Source organism: Diospyros lotus, chromosome 13, assembly GCF_014633365.1.
Source record: "Diospyros lotus cultivar Yz01 chromosome 13, ASM1463336v1, whole genome shotgun sequence".
Classification (NCBI taxonomy): domain Eukaryota; kingdom Viridiplantae; phylum Streptophyta; class Magnoliopsida; order Ericales; family Ebenaceae; genus Diospyros; species Diospyros lotus.
In genome coordinates, this window is record NC_068350.1 from 7,933,047 (window position 1) to 7,953,207 (window position 20,161).

At 36.3% G+C, this 20,161-nt stretch overlaps 1 protein-coding gene across 1 annotated transcript; it reads left to right on the top strand.

Annotated features, from left to right (window-relative positions):
• Positions 1-13,882: 13,882 nt before the first annotated feature.
• Positions 13,883-16,296, top strand: LOC127787832 (exocyst complex component EXO70H1-like). The gene has a single exon (XM_052315860.1). It carries the CDS (start codon positions 14,187-14,189, stop codon positions 16,038-16,040), a length of 1,854 nt encoding a protein of 617 aa, XP_052171820.1. The 5' UTR covers positions 13,883-14,186; the 3' UTR covers positions 16,041-16,296.
• The last annotated feature ends 3,865 nt before the right edge of the window (positions 16,297-20,161 follow it).

The window sequence follows — 20,161 nt, forward strand, 5'->3', positions numbered from 1 at the left end:
TTCTCAATCTTATCGGGCTACCTTGATATTCAAGTCTTGCCTCGAAATACGTGCATTGTCTAGATTTGCGTGCCAACCTCAAAATTCGCACAAGTCACTTCAATAAGTCTTATAGCACCCTAATAATCATATTTATTTAAATAAGTATTAAAACTTATTTTTTCATAATTTCTTGCATTTTCTTTATTTTTCTCTTTATTTCTTCCTATTTTTCCTCAATAAATTCAAACTAAATATTTCTCAAATATTTCACTATAAAAATTCATAAAATAACATTCCTAAATTTTTGAAATTTTCTACGAAATTTTACTCACCTTAACTTAGCCTCTCATGCTTTTTCGGTATGTGTGCTCTGACCTCAAAACGCGAGCCCGATCAATTTACTGGCTTCGGAATACTTCTCTAGCCTTAAAATAATTTCCAAAATTATTTTGGCATTTTCTAGAATTTCTCCACATTTTTTTCCTTTTTTTATAATTTTCTTTTTTTCCTTCTTTTCTTTCTTTTTCTTTACTTTTCTATTTTTCTTTTTCTTCTTTTTTTCTCCTTCTTCCTCACTTCATCTTCAACCTCCTGCTGTTCTTGCGCGCGAGCAGCCAGGCCAGCCCGCAGCACGCCCGTGCCCGCGTTGCCGACCCTGCCACCATCCTCCCCGACCACTACCAGCCACTTCTCATTGTCGCACGACCACCGTCGCCAGCCACCTGCACTGCAAGCCATTCATAGCCACCGCCTGCATGCAGCCACCTGTCATGGATAACCCCTACAGCTGCTCACCTCAGCCATCGCCGGCTACTCTGATGTCGCTGGCCGCCACGGCCACCAATTGCAGCCTTTGCATCACCATGAGCCTTCAACCACTGCCCTACTCTAGCTCGAGCTTGCGGCCATAGCCGCTTGGAGCTTGCGGTTATGGCCGCTTGTGGCTGCAACCAGCCACCACGATCAGCCATCTTTCTCTATCTCTCGCAAGCTCTTGCTGCCATGCTCGGCTATCAACTCTCTGCCTCAATCTCTCTTGGCTCTTTCTTCTCATTTGGCCACTCTTTGCTTCAAAACTCTTGGCCATTTCTTCTCTTTCTCTCTACAACTCTCTAATTTATTCTTACTTCATTTCTCTTCAATTTCCTCCCCTATTTATAGAAAACCCACAGTAGCCTCAAGCCTTGTCTTGGCCAATCACTCCGACCAAAATCTCGATCCCTCTGCATCCTTTCGGTGGACATTGCTTCTTTCCGTGGAAATTCCTCATTTTGCAATTTTTTTTTTCACAAAAATACTCAATTAAAGAGCAACCCCACATACATATATTTTATATATATAATATATATTTCACATATTTGATCCCCATAATTTATTTTAATTACACATGGTAATTTCTCCAATTATAAATACACCCTCTAACATTCAATTAATTTGCATTACAATACTGAAAATGCAAAATTAATAATTCATAACTTACTCAATAGTGACGATTTCATCCCAGTGTCCTCACCGAGCTATTGATTCATCCCGAAATCACCTCAATGTTGATCCTTACGAAACCAGATCCTCCTCAGGATTTCATTTATTTTTTGAAAGTCTCCTATGATGATTTGGTTTTTCAGTCTGAATCGAAACTGTATTTTAGTTATACCTAAAATTGTCTCAATTCTGATTTCTTTTAATACCATAAACCTATCTCAGGATGCTCGTTGAGATCATATCTATTTTCTTAGACAATTACACTCTGGGGCATTCTTTGTAGTCGATTCGACACTTATAATTGTAAAAAATTATACTTAAGTCCTTAATCTTTTGATAATTTTACCTATAACTCAAGTTAAAATTACTCTTAAGTCGTTTAGAAAATTTGGGATATTACATTCTCCCTTCCTTACAAAAATTTTGTCCTCGAAATTTGCCATATATTCTAAATCTCAAATTTTCATCATCGAATTTAGCACTTGACTGATCAAATAACTAGAGAAAAACCTACGTCATTACCTTTTTTCATAATAATCATGTTGTAGCTATTCATAGGTAATCACATATTCCAAGTAAGACTATACCATCTATAATCATATCTTAATCACAAGACCTCTGACACATATATCCTATTCGAAACTCGAGGATGCCATCGCTCATCTCAAAATTAGAACCCCTGGGTTGGCCATGTTCATCAATCCCTAGACAAATACACTTGTCAACCACACATGCCTTTTGAATTTCACTTTTAAAGCCCATAACCACATATCCCAGTCCTTGGGCCACGAGTCTCAACCCGAACTTTCATTCAACCCGGTACACACATCATCATAATGAGCCTGCGGCTCTTATATTCACATCATCAATTTGTTTTGTTAATTTTTGCTTTCATTAAATCATCCAATCGATACCCTTATTAATATCACATCTCTATTGTCGATTCATTTCCCTTTATTATTATTATTATTATTATTATTATTATTATTATTATTATTATTATTATTATTATTATTATTATATATATTTTTTGTACTATCTCATGGTTTCGATCTCTTGTAAATGTTTTAAACATATGGAATGAAAGTTATGTTTTGGTTACTCTAATGTCTCATTCCCTTGTCTTACCCTTAATTGTATATCAATCTTAAAAATGTCCTAGCCTCTTGCAATAATTTATCAAATCGAGGTAAAGATACTGACTCTTAATTATCACCTCTTTTAAAACCTGATAATTTATGTCCCTAGTCAAGCCACACATAGCTGAGTATCAAATAACCTCAAGTTTATTAATAGCAAATTCAAACTTATTTATCAAGAATTGATTTCTATACATCTTCTGAGAATAAATTCTAGCACATCTGTCATCACTTGTTTTCTCTCAAGCATGTCGAAAGAATCACACAATCATCACAACAATCCATAAATGTCTCACCAACTAAAGCGCGTAGATACTTACTTCACCTATGGACTCCAATTCTTACCGGATTTCTTCCTGAAAACTCTAAAGTTTCTCACGAATTCTTAGATTCTCAATGGTTCTTAAAATCAATCATTTAAAGAAATTCCTCAGTAATCTCAAACTAATTTATCTCCGAAGACCTCAAATCAGACCACAATATCTGGTTCCAACTATCTTTTATAAATTTGAAAACAACCGAACCTCAAAAATCTCTAAGGACTCTTTACCCAAGCGTATCTTAATCTCATAATAATTTAGGTCCCTAAGTGGTTACACTCATTCACATGTCTTTCCTCACAGATTTTTGAATCCCAAGCCCACTTGGCACACTAAATCATAATCACAAATTCTGCCGACTAGGCTTTTCATCATCCTCCCTTAGGGTCGATACGACCTATCTCACGATCCCACTAGTATTGCCATACTAGATACCGAGGTTAATCTACCTCTTGAGCCTCACAACGCTCGTCTCATCGCCTATTCACATGATGACCACGAACCCCGATGCAATTCCTTAAATAGGACACAGTCCACATTTAAGACATTACTTGCTCCACTTTCCTTGGATTGTGTCTTCACAAAATGGTCTATCTTATTCTGGGTTGATTCCTTTCCAACCTTGTTCAACATGCTAGTGACATACCTCACACCCTAGTTCGTTGGGACTTGGACCCATCATTTTAGCCAATACTATTTTCCTATCTTTAGAATAGAAATATCTAAGTCTGACATCATATCTTTTGTCTTGACCCAAATCCTAAGGTTCTCGATCTACACATTTTATTTTCGAGACTCTAAATGATTCTCGAAAATACTTATCATTCAATCCTAACTCAACAGCTAGGTTATGTCACATCATATTGATCATCCATGATTCAATCATTCTCGATAACTACCAGTCATCCTATCATTCATCGTAATGATTTCAACTAATGACCTTAAATCAATAGTCTCCAAATTTCTTAGATCCGTAATCATGGTTACCGAACCATCCTTACGTTTGAATCATATCATTAGACCCTATCTTTCATAGTTAGGTCATCCCGACTAGTTGTCTTATCACTTAACAAGGTTAGATCCTCAATTAAAAATCTCTAAGATTTTAACCGACAATCCACGAATCTCTAAATAGGGATTTCATTCTACGAACCATTAGTTTCTTTTTCCCCTTAGTCTCCACTTGGGGTTCTTACCAACTGGTTCTAACGATATCAGATCCCCTTAAATCTCCAAGTTATTATTCCCTAAATTTCCAAATAGGGTTAAACTATGAGAATTCTCAACTGAAATAACAGTTAATCTCGAAGTCAAACTTTTCTAAGTCTCTAATTATCAATTCGCTTTGATACCAATTGTAACACCCCACTTTCTCGGACATGTTATAACTTGAAACAATTGTGGGATAATAATTTTTTTTCTTTCAAAACTAATGCTAAACCATATCATTCATCGTATCCATCCCAAAATTTCCATACGTCCATCTCAAAAGAGAATCATTATATACATCAAATATGGAACCTAGAATCGAAACAAATATCTTAACATTAATCATAAATCAGTTCTTACATCCTCATTAACCAAAAATAAGGTTATACATCATCATTTCTCAAAAGTTCAGAATTTGAAATAGCAGAACTTAAATACATGAGTTACATAACATATATTCAATTCATCAACACTTTGTTAAGTGTCATTTCATGCCTCATTCATTCTCGTTTCTACTACAATCTACATCTAGAATGTTTGAATATTCTAGGGGCAAAGTGTATGGATGCAAAATGTTCTTTTCCATATCATTTTGATTTGAGCCGACTGTACCTTATTGCTACTCCCCATTTTTACAGCCTCTTTACCAGGCCGAGGTGTATGGGTGCACGCTTGGAAGAGCAGCGGTTCTGGCCCGTACTCTCAAACCCTTATGCGAATGCATGATAAAAAATATCATCGTGTACATATGCATATTTCATCATCAACCCATGTAAATGTAATCTACATGAACATATTCACATCAAGATGTGATAACATGATAAAATTATTTACTTAAAATCAGGTTTTGGGTAGAACCACTTACCTTCTCAATCTTATGGGGCTACCTCGATATTTGCACTGAGGTTACCTGGATATTTACGCCTTGCCTCGAAATACATACATTATCTCGATTTGCGTACCAACCTCAAAATTCGCACAAGTCACTTCAATAAGTCTCAAAGCACCCTAATCATTATATTTATTTAAATAAGTATTAAAATATATTTTTTCATAAGTTTTTGCATTTTCTTTATTTTTCTCTCTATTTCTTCCTATTTTTCCTCAATAAATCCAAACTAAATATTTCTTAAATATTTTCTCAAATATTTCACTATAACAATTCATAAAATAACATTCCTAAATTTTTAAAATTTTCTAAGAAATTTTACTCACCTTAATTTAGCATCTCATGCTTCCTCGGTATGCGTGCTCTGATCCCAAAACGCGAGTCCAATTAATTTGTTGGCTTCGGAATACTTCTCTAGCCCCAAAATAATTCCTGAAATTATTTTGACATTTTTCAAAATTTTCTCCACTTTTTTTTCCTATTTTTTATAATTTTCTTTTTTTCCTTCTTTTCTTTTCTTTTTCTGTTTTTTTTTCCCTTTCTATTTTTCTTTTTCTTCTTTTTTTTCTCCTTCTTCCTCACTTCATCTTCAACCTTCTGCTGCTCCTGCGCGCGAGCAACCATGCCAGCCCGCTGCACGCCCTCATTGTCGGCCTTGCCGCCATCCTCCCCGGCTGCTACCAACTGCTTCTCATAGCCGTGCGACCACCTGCACCACAAGCTACCAGTGCCTCGCAGCCACCGCCTGAGCACAGCCACCTACTTTGGATGACCCCTACAGCTGCTCACCTCAGCCATCGTCGGCTACTCCGATGTCGCTGGCCACCACGACCACCACTGGCAACCTCTCCACCATCGTACGTCTTCAGCCACTGCCTTGCTCCAGCTCGAGCTTGCGACCATGGCCGCTTGGAGCTTGTAGTTATGGCCGCTTGTGGCTGCAACCAGCCACCACGATTAGCCCACTCTCTCCATCTCTCGCAAGCTCTTGCTGGCATGCTCGGCTATCAACTCTTTGCCTTAATCTCTCTTGGCTCTCTCTTCTCATTCGGCCACTCTCTGCTTCAAAACTCTCGGCCATTTGTTCTCTCTCTCTACAACTCTTTAATTTCTTCTTGCTTCATTTCTCTTCAATTTCCTTCCCTATTTATAGAGAAGCCACAGTAGCCTCAATCCTTGCCTTGGCCAATCACCCCGACCAAACTCTCGATCCTTCTACATCCTTTCAGTGGACATTGCTTCTTTCGGTGGAAATTGCTCCTTTTGCAATTTTTTTTCACAAAAATACTCAATTAAAGAGCTACCCCACATACATATATTTTATATATATAATATATATTTCCCACATTTGATCCCCATAATTTATCTTAATTACACTTGGTAATTTCTCAAATTATAAGTACACTCTCTAACGACCAATTAATTTGCATTACGATATTGAAAATGCAAAATTAATAATTCATAACTTACTCGATAGTGATGATTTTGCCCCAGTGTTTTCACCGGGCTATTGATTCATCTCGAAACCACCTCAAGGTTTCGTTTATTTTTTGAAAGTCTCCTATGATGATTCAATTTTTCAACCTAAATCGAAACTGTATTTTATCTGTACCGAAAACAATCTTAATTCTGATTTATTTTAATATCATAAATCCTATCTCGAGATACTCGTCGAGACCATATCTGTTTTCCTAGACAATTACACTCTGAGGCATTTCTTGCAGTCGATTCGACACTTATAACTATAAGAAATTACACTTAAATCCTTAATCTTTTGATAATTTTACCTATAACTCAAGTTAAAATTACTTTTAAGTCCTTTAGAAAATTTGGGATATTATATTACTCGAGTACAAAAGATCGATACACGATTAGAAAAAATTCCTTACTCGATTATCTTTTTGAAAAAATAAAAAATTGTATAACATACTTGAGTAGGAGATTATGATAGTTGATTATAAAACATTTTTTACTCGATTAAACTGATACGAGTAATTGACTAATTTGCAAATGGCTTGAGCGTTACTTGATTAGATTCAAAGCATACTCGATTAAATGAGAAAATATATTTTCAGTAAATTTGGTTCATTAGTGATATCCAAAACATTTTTAAGTATTATTGTGTTTGATAATTTTATACTTAAGCATGTTTTCGAAATAGTTGAGTACATATTCTTATTAATCAAGTATATTCTCAAAGTAATCGAGTATATATTGAATATAATCGAATATGTCATCAAGCATGTGAGAGTCAATCGAGTAATCTTTTTGTGTTAATGGAGTAAAGTTTTTGAAAATATTTTGTAAAAATCCAATCAAGTATGTTTTGTATATATTCAAGTAAGGCTCAAGTTATTTTCAAATTAGTCGATTATATGTATATATATAATCGAGTAAAGATGTTTTATAATCGACTATCATAATCTATTATTTGAGTATATTATGCAATTTTTTGTCATTTCAAAAATCAATCAAGTAAGGAATTTTCATAATCGAGTATCAATCTTTTATACTCGAGTAAAACTTTTTGATAATTGAGTATCTTTATGATAAATCTTCTTAGTAGCCTTTTAATCGAGTAAAACTTTCTTTATAATCAACTAATGTGTTTTTATACTCGAGTGAATTATCTTCTTAATCAAGTGAAGGTAAGTTGGATGCTAGCTAAGTTTTTTGTCTTAAAATTAATCGAGTATTAAGTGTTTGTACTCGAGTAAAGTTTTACATTAGTTAAGTAAACTTAGACTTGTAATTGAATAAATATTGCAAGTTTTTAAGGCTTCTATATTAGTCGAGTAATGATTTGGTCATACTTGAATAATCCCTTCATATAATCGATTACATAGTATATCCAATCGAATAAGATTTTATATTAGTCAAGTAAGCCTAAAAGTTAATCGAGTATCGACTGACAAATTTTGAAAAATATAGTAATTGGACGCATTGAATTTTGTCAATTTTATCTTTTCAGTTTATTAAATGTATTTCAAACAACATGAGTATACTTTTATGAATTTATATTGTTGTTTAATGCTCAAAGACAAAAAATGACAATTGTGACTCAGTTGAATCATTTCAATTGTCATTGGCCATATCAATTAACATTCAATGCAGTAAATCTATAAATAAGATAAGAAGTTACCTGAAAAAGATTACAACGACAACAACAACACTTAGAACATCTGCTTCTCAAGAGCTTCAAACAATCATTCAAAACATTGTCAAAAGCCTTCTGCATCTCACAAGTTTATATATATTATTATTCTTTTGTGAGATTTTTTAAGAGAGTGTTTTACATTCAAATTTTGTAACTCTCTTTCAAGAAAGAAGTTTCAGTTCTTGTTGTTTTATCTTATATTTTTCTCTTGAGAAATCATTTCATAATATTTGTGAAACATGTAAAAGTTAAACCTAATATTTGAAAATGTTGTTTGATTGTGACAGAGCCAAGTGTAAACAACCGACATTTGTAAAGGTTATGCCTTATCTTTTGAAAGGCAATGGTTGTGGCTGAGAATTGTTTGGAAAATCCAACTATAAAGATTAAGTAGCTGATATTGTGAAAAACTACAAGATAATAGTATACACTTTGTGTGTTTGTCAAATCTTTGATTGTGAACCAAGATAGTGAACTAAGTTTTATAACTAAACTACTTCAAATCCCGTGTGCTGTTTTTTTAACTTTCCTTACATTCTTATTGTAGTTTTATTTATTTAAGGTCAATTTTTAAGAGGGTAAAAAAGCTTATTTCACCCCTCTTAAGCTAACAGATTCATCAAAAACCAATCACAAAATTACAGTGATAACGATAGAATAACACAATTGCAGCTGGTGGGAACAATAGCATGAAATAATGAAAACAAACATATTATGTCAAAAGTAACAAAATATAAAAAATATTGCATGACAAGCAAGCGATAAATTGTAAAAAACCATTTGCTCTCGATGCATATCAGAAGGTAAAAAAATATGATCTATTGCTAAATTCGTTTTTTTCTGCAGTGAGATGGGTGTTTTATAATTGTTTTGAACTTTGCCAAATAGGTTAAGTTACGCTAAACACCCATTGAGTCAACAACAATAATATAACGTTTGTTGTTGATGGATTGATGATAGAAAGCAATTTGACACCACAACCAATCGGCTAAAGGCAACAATGGCAACATAACATTGGCAATGAGGGAGAAATGGATGGCAGGCTACTGCTCATTGATAAAATCGGTCAAGAAATGGCATCGATGATGCAGACAACATCCATTAGGTTTTCTAACAATGTGCAAACTTTCGACCATTTCAACTTTTTAACTTTCCAATTCCCCCCATACTGTAGAACCCTCCCTTACTGCCTCCCTAAGCCCACCCATTCCCCAAAGTCTCATGCCTTTTTACTCTGTATATTTATGCTTGGCTTCTTTAATGCAACTTTTGACAACTAGTTAATTATCTAAATTATTGATTATTAATATAGAATGTAAAAATAAAACTACTAAAATGCTTATCCCACGTATATAAGAAACAACAATTAGGAGGCAGCTGTTTGCAGTAACTCACTCGGTTTGAGAAATTTAATAAAGCGACAATTTTTTTATTAATTTAAATAAATATTTGGTCCCAAACATTTTTCCCAATCAAGTAATGTGAATGATGGGAAAGGGCCAACTACCATCACAAATTCACAATTAGTGGAGGCTTTGAATGGAACCCTTCAGACTGCAACTTGGATATGACGTTAGAAATTAATGCCAAGCTTCATTTAAAAGAAGACTGGACAAATTCACAATGTTTCTTTTCACAACTATCCAAATGAAGCTTCATTTAAAAGAAGCTTCATTTGGATATGCTGTTACAAATTCACAATGTTTCTTTTGACAAGACACGGTGGTGGTGCGTGCATGCACACGCACTAATGTTGGACTTGGAGAAGCTTTTAATATCATACATATTTTCTGGAACTTGGCTCAGCTGGGCTACGCCGTTCGCACCCTCCTACTTATTACATCAGCTATATATATATATATATATATCATTCTCCAAAACAAGATGCAGGAAAATGTACTTTATGTAATGTTTGACTAATTTATCAAATTAAATAATTATATATCAAAGAATTCTTCTCAAACTTTTAGGTCTGAGATTATTTTATGATAAAACTTTTTCTCTTGTTACAATGAGTGCCCTCACTAAGTCATGAATCCCTTGTCAGCTTCCAATTTCAATACCTGACTACATCAAAATTAAGACTTTCCAATTTACCCACTCTCTACATTAAAATTTAATTCCATGTCTTACTTCAAACAGGAATTAATCTTAAAATATTTTCTAGCTTCCACCTACTTATTATTACTCCAAAAGTTAATTTTGCTATAATTTATTAGGATTAGTGCCTTTTAAGTTAAGGTGCATGTAAAACACTTTTTTTTTTTTTCAATATCATATTCTAAAATATTTGACCATTAAACAAGAGTGTGCTTAACTGTTAAAAATAAAATATATTAAATACATCTTAATAAATATCTTAAGAGCTACTGTTATCAAAATCCAATTTATAATATCATATGATGAATCTTTTACTGAGATTAAATAACATATTCAATACGTCCCTAACAAATCATCATCGCAAGACAGGATTAAGACAGAAATACGTGACTTACAAGTTTTCAATTGAAATGGTGGAATAATAAATTGCAATATTCTTTCATACATATAAAATAATTTTTTTTATCCAACATCATTCAAAACTACAAAGGCGACACAGTCTAAAAGATCTGATCAAGAAGATCTGTTACATAACATGGTCGAAACAGTGGCCTTATATTATATATAAAGGCTAAAGGCATAATCAGCACTTTCACCATTTAACTATTTAGTCCCCTTAACTTAAACAAGGACCTATTAAATCCCTCAACTTCCAATTTTGAATCTATTAGATACCTCAATTACTAATTTTGTAACAGCTACATACCTTAGTGCAGTAGGAATAGCGTGTGAGTCACACGTGCTATGTGATATGGGCCTCATATTAACCAAGCAAATGGGAGCATGCCATGTGTCCAAATCTGCAAGAGAGGAAGAGGCCGGCGGAGGCGGATAGCCGCCTGAAACGACAAAGAGAGAGCGAACAGGACCGACAAAGCGAGAGAGGGGTAATTGTTTGTGTTGTTGCTTAGAGCATAATAATAAATTATTTTGTTGGAAAATTTGTTTTCTAAGCTCTTAAGATGTTACAAGAAAGAAATTGTCAAATAATGTAAAGTATTCATTAAACACTTCTATATTTAAGTTAGATTAGTAAAGATTGTCAAAAAATCATAGAACTCTTAAACTATTAAAAGAGACTTACATTAGAGGATAAATCCTCCTCTATTTATAGTTGAATTGGAGGGGTTTTGTGATAAGTATCATAATATCCCAATATTGCTTAGGATTTGCACGATTGTAGGTAAGTTTTATCCTTCACATAATTCTTGGAGCAAATTTTAGAGATATGTGTTTGCACATGAGATAGGTCCATAGTTGTTAAACTCCCAATTTTACGAGTACGATTTTACGATTTTTTACATTGAAAATCCTTACGATTTTAAAGTTGAATCGCACTAGATTTTACAATTTTATATGTCGGAAACCCTATTACGATTTTAACAACCTTGAACAGGTCTCATAGGGAATGAGTTTACGGACTCCAACTGAGGGAGTCTCCTAGAGACCTTCGGGTCTCCTGGGAGAGTTTAGCTTATGGAGTTTTTCTAAGGTTTCTTGGCAATCTTCTAGTCTCCCAGGTTTTTTTTTATTTTTTTTCTTTATTTTATTCATTGTTTTTGGACTTCCTTTTTAAAATGGCCTTGGTTCAACGTAGGTCGCATGAAAATAAAAATAAAAAACGAATACGATATGAAATGAAAATAAAAAAAATGATATTTTTCAAAAAAAAATAGGACGCAAAGAAAATGAGTAAGTAAAAAAAATATAAAGATCTTTTTGTAAATATAATTTTTAATATAAATATAAATTTTATTATTCATCAGGGAAATATAAATACAAGTTTTTTTTATTTCTAACGTGGAACACTAAAAATAGAATTGATTTCATCTTTAATATGGTTGTGGAACATAAATACGTTTCTAATATTGCAAAATGATCTTGAAAAGTTTTCAAAATTTTAGAAACAGCTTAGAAACGACAACTTTTTAGGTAGTGTTCTCTTTGTGTTTCATTTTTGAGTTTTGAATTTTGAATTCATTTTGAGTTTTGTGTTTTGAGTGTTTGTTTTGAGATTTTTGAAAATGCATTCTCTTTGTTATTTTGAAAAATTGTTTCTCAAAACTAAAAATTGAAAACGCGTTTACTTTGTAATTTTTGAAAAATTATTTTATGTTTTTTTTTTCTTTTCTTTTTTATTTCTTTCCTTTTCTTCCATTTCCTTTTTCCATTCTCCAGCGCTGCATCTTCTCCGGTCGACGATTCTGTCGCCGGTGACCACCGATCAGAGCCTATTATTAGAAGTTCCAAGCCAAGGGAGTTAACATACCCCAAAACCAATAAGATCTAACGGACAAACCTCCGTAGATCTAAGATCGATGGTGGCGGCTTTCAATAGAACCAGCAAGATCGACGATGGCAGTTTTTAGCGGTGGCGAGCGAGGTCGATGGCAGTTTTAGCGGTGGCAGGCGAGGTCGATGGTGGCTTCAATGGTGGCGGGCGAGGTCGATGCTTATGAGAGAGAAAGCAGAGAGGAGAGTGGCAGCGACGTCGATGGCGAGGCGATCGACAGCCGATGCTTGCGAGAGGGAGAGCAAAGAGAAGAGTGGCAACGACAGAGATGGCGAGGCGATCGATGGCTGATGCTTGCGAGAGAGAGAGCAGAAAGGAGAGTGGAGATGGCGAGGTCGTTGATGCTTGCGAGAGAGAGAGAGAGAACAAAGAGGAGATAGAGCAGTTCTGTCGAGAATATGGGGAGGGGGGGTGGAGAGGGGGTGGGAGTGTTTTCCATGTTTTAATTGTTTTCGAAAATGCGTTTTTGAAAATAACAAAGTAAATGTGTTTTCAGTGTTTTGAAAAATTGAAAACTCAAAACGGGCTGAAAACGCCAAAGAGAACAGGCCCTTATGTTTCTTGACATTTTAAGATAGAAAACATTTTGAAAATACCAAAATAACATCATTTTGATAGTTTTGTGCAGTTAAAAGGTTCAATATGGGCCTTAACCTATTTCTGAGTTTGTTATCTCCATATTTGATAATAGCTTTAATAATTCGAATTAATAAGACATGGTGTTTGATCAATGAATTAGAAGAATTTAATTAACTTGGGTAAATAATAAACTAAAATGAACATATTGTTGGTTTTTAAGATTTTATTAAAGCATTACATTATAAGTTGGGTACCGGGATTCATCTGATCACCAGAGTGTTAATGATTTCTAATAATAATAATGAATAAAAATCATATGATCATGTCAATTAAGAGATTGACGGGCTGATGAACGGAAAGAACCCAATGGGGTGGAGTGGAATGGAATGGAACCATCAGTTGGACTATTTAAGGTTGTCGTCATGGCTTATTAGAAGGTTGATGTTGTATGAGATGGATGCTGACGTTGTATTAGTTTTGTCTCAACACTGGGTTCATGTCAGATGGGTCATCAATGAGCTCAGCCTTCTTTTTGTTTGGCTTTGAATCGATTGGTGTATCAAAATTTGGGAAGTCTATCATTTTTGGCGGCCAAGGAACTTATTAAATACACGCGTACAACATACATAGAAATCAACAAAAGTTCGTAAGTCAACTCAAAATAGAGACCCCAAAAGTCCAACCTGCGTGATTCATCAACTAACCGAAGCCTCGACCACCAGTTCCTCTCTCTCTCTCTCTCTCTCTCTCTCTCTCGATCTGTCTATATATCCCCATAGAACACCCCCTTATCGTTGCCACTCTCTGTCTCTCTCTCGATCTGTCTACAAATTCCCATAGAACACCCCCTATGTTAAACCTATATTAACAAGCCAACGCAAAGCAGAAACGCTCACACAAACACTCACATAGAGGCTGATCAAGTTCACAGTGCATAAACAGCATATATATAGATTTTATAAGCAAAATTAAGATCAGAAGAACGGGTACCTCTGATCTGTTGCTAAGTAGTTGATCTGTTGGAGAGCTTCTAAATATGCCGAGAAAAGGAATGCGAAGCCTATGGTTTTCCACGAAGCCACCATCATCGTTTTCGGTTTCACTCAGCCCTTCTCCTTCAAGGAGGCTCTCTAACGCAGCCATGGAGCGAAGTATCGCAGCGGCGGAGACGATGATCATGAAATGGAACCCGGAAGCTTCGACCTTCGCCAAAGTTACTTCCCTCTTCTACGAGAACCGTGGAGAAGCCAGAGATTTCATCAACTCCGTTGCTGAATTACATAAAGCAATGCATTTCCTAGATAAGGAAGATCCGCAATCAGAGAAACTCGTGCGTAGTCAGAAACTGATGGAGATTGCCATGAAGCGACTTCAGAAGGAGTTCTATCAGATTCTATCCATGAATCGAGCTTACTTGGATCCGGAATCAGTTTCTGCAAGATCCTCGCTAACCTCGACACGATCTAGCATGTCGGATTATGACGATGACGATGAGTCTGAGGAGGAGATTCGTATCGCAGGAGAATCCGTCAAGGACGTCGAGCAAGTTTCGGTCGCTGTCATGGCCGATCTGAGACTGATAGCCGAGAGTATGATATCAACTGGTTACGGAAAAGAATGCGTGAAGATATATAAGACTATACGAAAATCGATTGTTGATGAAGGTATATATCGACTCGGCGTTGAGAGAGTCAGCAATTCGAAGATTCACAAGATGGATTGGGAGCTGATAGAGTTGAAAACGAAAAATTGGTTGAGTGCTGTGAAGATCGCAGTGAAGACACTATTCAATGGGGAGAGAATTCTCTGTGATCACGTCTTCGCAGCCTCCGACACCATCAGAGAATCATGTTTCGCTGAGATCACGAAAGAAGGAGCTCAAATTTTGTTTGGATTCCCTGAACTTGCGGTGAAAAACAAGAAGAACTCGCCGGAAAAGGTTTCCCGTATGCTCGACATGTACACCGCAATCTCGGAAAACTGGCCCGAGATCGAGTCCATCTTCTCATTCGAATCCACCTCCGCCGTACTATCACAAGCCATCACCGCGCTGGTCAAGCTCGGCGAATCTGTTCGGACAATTGTAGCCGATTATGAATCGGCGATCCAGAAGGACAAATCCAAGTCGCCCGTTCCCGGTGGTGGAGTTCATCATCTAACGGTTGCAGTCATGAATTACCTGTCTCTCCTCCGCGATTACAGCAACATTCTGCCGGACATCCTCGCCTATTCTCCACTGCCGGAGAAATCATCCTTACCTGAGTCTTATTTTGACTCCTCCGACTCCGACGGATCTCCCAAACAGGCTATCTCCCTCCGGTTCGCGTGGCTGATCCTCGTCCTCCTCTGCAAACTCGACAGCAAAGCTGCCCATTACAAAGACGTCTCCCTCGCTTACCTCTTCTTAGCCAACAATCTCCAACACGTTGTCGACAAAGTACGCAAATCGAATATCAAGTACCTCCTCGGCGACGATTGGATCTCAAAGCAAGAAGCCAAAGTCAAGCAGTTCGCCTCCAGCTATGAAGGGCTAGCGTGGGGGTCCGTTATGGAATCGCTGAGGCGAGATCCAACGGCAGGGATATCGGCGGAAGAAGTAAAAGAATGTTTGAGGAGATTCAACAGAGCGTTGGAGCAGGCGTACCTGAAGCAATCTGGGTGCGTCGTGGACGATAGCAATCTCAGGCAGCAAATCAAACTGTCGATAACGAGGAAGGTTGTGGAGGAGTATACAGAGTTCTACCACACGCAGGGAGTGGAGGCGTGGAAAGGAGATCGGCATTTGGTAAGATTTGCCCCTCAGGATGTGAGAAATTACCTATCAGATCTGTTCTTTGGTACTGTAGAGGCAGGGAGTTCTTCGCTGCCATCGAGATTGCGATCTCCCTGAACTCGATTCGTTTTGAAATGCACTTTATTCCTTCCTTCTATTTCGTGGCCGTGGCGGGGCACGGGAAGTTGGGTTCTTCATTTTCCACGTATAAATCCACCTCTTCCGGGAATTATATATTCTATTTTTTTAATTTCATCTCTATTATTATTCTGTTTATTTATTTTTGTTTTTTTTTTAAATGAAAAAATATTTATTTATTGTTAAGACTTAAAATTATCACTTAAAGTTGAACAAAAACTGTAATATCCTGAAATATTGGAGACGATAATAATTATTAAATTTTGGTATTTGGAGTCCGTAATGAAAATTTGAGGATTTAAGTTAATTAAATAATATTATTAATAATAATAAATGTGTAAATTATGTTAACTTAATTTAAATTAATGAATTAATATATAAATACACATATACATATATATATATTCATAATAATAATAAAAGAATAAATCAAATTAATTTAAATTAAAATTAAATTAATTAAAATGTTAAATTGTGTGGTTGTGTGTGCGTGTTGGAGGCCAAGCTATCTACAGTGGCCATTTCTTCAAATTAAAACAGAGGAAAGAAAGAATGAGAGCTTGCGAGAGAGAGAACAGTGGGCCAAGAGATTGGGAAAGGGAGAGGGCGGCCAAGTGATGGAGAAATGGAGAGATCGAGATTGAGAGAGAGAGCTCAACTGAGAGGGAGAGAGAGAGAGAGAGAGAGGGAGGTGGCGGCCATGGAAGCTGGCCGAGAGAAGCTCAGCCATGGCAACCGAGCAAAGCGGCAGCAGCGGGGAGGGACGACGTGGGTAGCAGTGACGCGCGCGGCCATGGGAGGCGGTGCCGATAGCGGGGCGGACCAGCGGTGCTACTGGCCGGAGGCGACTGGTGGAAGGAGGCCACGGCAGGTGGGCGCTGGTGTGCAAGGTAGAAGATGCGGGAAGAAGAAGAAGAAAGAAAAGAAAAGGAAAAATAAGGAAATGAAGGGAGAAGAAAAAGAGCAGGCGCGCGCGGGAGGTGAAGAAGAAAGAAAAGAAAAGAAAAAGAAAGAAAAGAAAGAAAAAAATAAAAGAAAAAGAAGGAAAATATATGAAAAATAAAGGAATTTTGGGATTATTTCGATGTGAAAAGTGATCAGCTACGTGGATAAGAATTAGTATAAGTGTTATATGATTAAATTATAAATTTTACGCGGTTAGAATTAATTAATTTAAGTCCCGGTTGTGTTAATTGCTAGGAAATATTTTACTTCGCAACGGGAGCACAAGAGAGGCCGAAAGCAGCCGATTTTAGGCAAGCTCCTAACCCTCTCCTCATGATCTTCATTTCCTGCGAGAGTCTTCATTATTTTTGATATTTTAAACCCTCCCTCACCGTGACTCGGTTCCACGCATTCATAATTATAATCCGTGTGGCAGCCACCCTATGACTTATGTTTTATTAAATGTGTTTATTGTTAATGGAAGAAGTTTAGCTAATGATGATTCGGAGGCATTCAGTTCGTCCGACATGGGGTTTTGTATCGCCCCACTTCCCTTGGGAATGATGTCGAACCCGTTGGGGCTAGGTTATTAGAAAATGATATAGTTTAGATTATGGAAATATGTTAAGAGTCTATTTTGTTTGATGAGATGGTTTTATGAAAATTAGAAGGAATGAGAATAGGAATGGTATATTAATGGTTATGTTACGGGTGCATGTGATGTCATGGGAGTGGTTTAATAAATGTTAAGTTGGAAGTGTATAAGTTTGATGTTGTCAGTAAGAGTGTCTAAGGGTATGGGGTACAAAGTCATTGACTGTTGACCGTGGGTCGTGGCAGTTGATGGTTGGATGTATGGGCGCCAGTCATCGGTTGATACGATAAGCGCTAGACAGCCAGAAAAGCTGGTATTTCAAATTCCCGCATTGGTTTGTGCATATCATGATGTGTGTGCTACAGGGGGCTGGGTTGCATTCATTTGGGAAAACATGCTTTGTGTGTGATGGGATGTGTGAGCACTTGCATGACCCGGTTGGTCTAAGAGCCAATTTGGGTACCCTAGGCAAATATGTGCATTTAGAGCATGGCGCATGTGTGAATTCTTATGTGGGCGTAGCATAGACTGATGCTTGATTTATGGGGGCCTTGTTATCACGTTGATGCTGCATAAGCCATTACATTTCCTATTTGTTGCATTGTATGGTGAGGATGTAAGCTCGAGCAAAGACTTTAGAAATTAGCTCGGGGTTGGCCCGATGGAATTTCGGCTCAACTTAAATATTAGCTCGGGGTTGGCCAGAAGGAAGACCAAGATCACGGAAGTATATGACAATATGATGGATGATAAGAAGAACACATGAAAGTATGATAGGTATTAAGAAGAGCATGTAACGAGTATCAGGAAAAGCCAAACATTGAATATCAAGAAAAGCCAACCATGTTCAGGAAAAGGCAGGTCCTATTGAATGATGAAATGGTAGCCTATGTTGGGCTGCAACTGATAATTTACTCTTAGTAATAAAATGGTTTTGTTAATGACTATATGAAAATCAATCTCTACAAAATAGATTACATAAATGAGAAAATAACTTTTATAATATGAAGCAAGGCATGGATTATACAAATGAGAAAATAAATTTTAATATGTGAATTGTGAAGAAAGGTATGGATTATATGAATGAGAAAACAAACTTTTAATACATGAATTTTGAAGCAAGATATGAAATCCTATAAAAGAATCATTGAGTTTGGCTGAGTGATATTTATTTCAAAATATACTTTTGATAATCTCAACTTGCTTTCAAAAAGATCTAAATGAGGTTTTGTTAAAGTTTTTTATGTTTTCAAAAGGATAGTCGACTCTATATTTCTTTCTGTTGACTATGCTTTAGAATAGTCGACTATGCTGTTAAGGATAGTCGACTATGTATAAGGATAGTCGACTATGCTGATTTGATCTGTCGACTATGTGAGGCATCTGTCGACTATTTCTTAATCTGTCGACTATCAAGTAAGGATAGTCGACTATGGCATTTCATCTGTCGACTATTTTTGTTCTGTAAATTCAAAATTTTCTTCACATTTTCTCATCTGTCGACTATACTCTTGTATCTGTCGACTATGGGATTTTTGTATTAAAAGATAGTCGACTATCACTTTCTGTCTGTCGACTATGCTTAGATTCATTTGTAAAAATAGTCGACTAACCTATTTTCTCTATCGACTATGTATTTCACAGAAACTTATAACGGCTAGTTTTTGGCGCATTAAATGCTCGCCCAACCACCCACAACGGTCCAAAAATTCAACTTGCCCACCATCAACTATAAATAGGTGGTTGAAGACGCATTGAAGGCTGCTGAAATACATTGAATATCTTGAACGATCGTGCCTTCACTGTTACATCGAGCTTTTAACTTTTCTCTCTGTATTTTCATTTAAGAGGCTTTGATATTTTACTATTCTATTACTTCTAAGCCTCGATCCTTCATTTAAAGAGAGAATTTGTAACTAAGAGTTGTACTCTTAGAATCTCTATTTTCATTCTCTGTATTTTTTTTCTAGCGGTAGCTAGAGGGCCCATTAAGTTGGGAGGTTGTAAGTTCCCTAGTCAAGGACTAGAGGACCTACTCGTATTGAGTAGGGGGTTTGAGAGTAAAGATTGGTTTTAAAAATCCTTAGTTGATAGCTAAGGTAGTGGACTAAGCTTGGAAAGCTGAACCACTATAAATTCGTGTCTTCACCGTTTTCCATACTTTTCTTGCTTACCTTTGCATTTTTGTTTCTACTGACTTTGATTGTTCATTGATAAATTCCATATTTACTCTTCACCATTTGAAAGTATCTTTGCTTCTCAAAATAAATTTTTTAATTATACCAATTCACCCCCTCTCTTGGTGTGTGTCATATTAGTTCAATTCTATCGATTGGTATCAGAGCCAAGTTCCCTTGTTTTTTTTTCGGTTTAACAACCTAGGGAAAAAGATCTTATCATATGGCTCATTTTGCATCATCATCCCAATCTGAGGGTCTAAGCACCACTCGTCCCCCATTCTTTGATGGAACTAACTATAATTACTAGAAGACAAGAATGCAGATTTATTTGATGCAGGACTCGAGCTTAATGCAAGCTGTTTATAAGGACATCAAGTTAG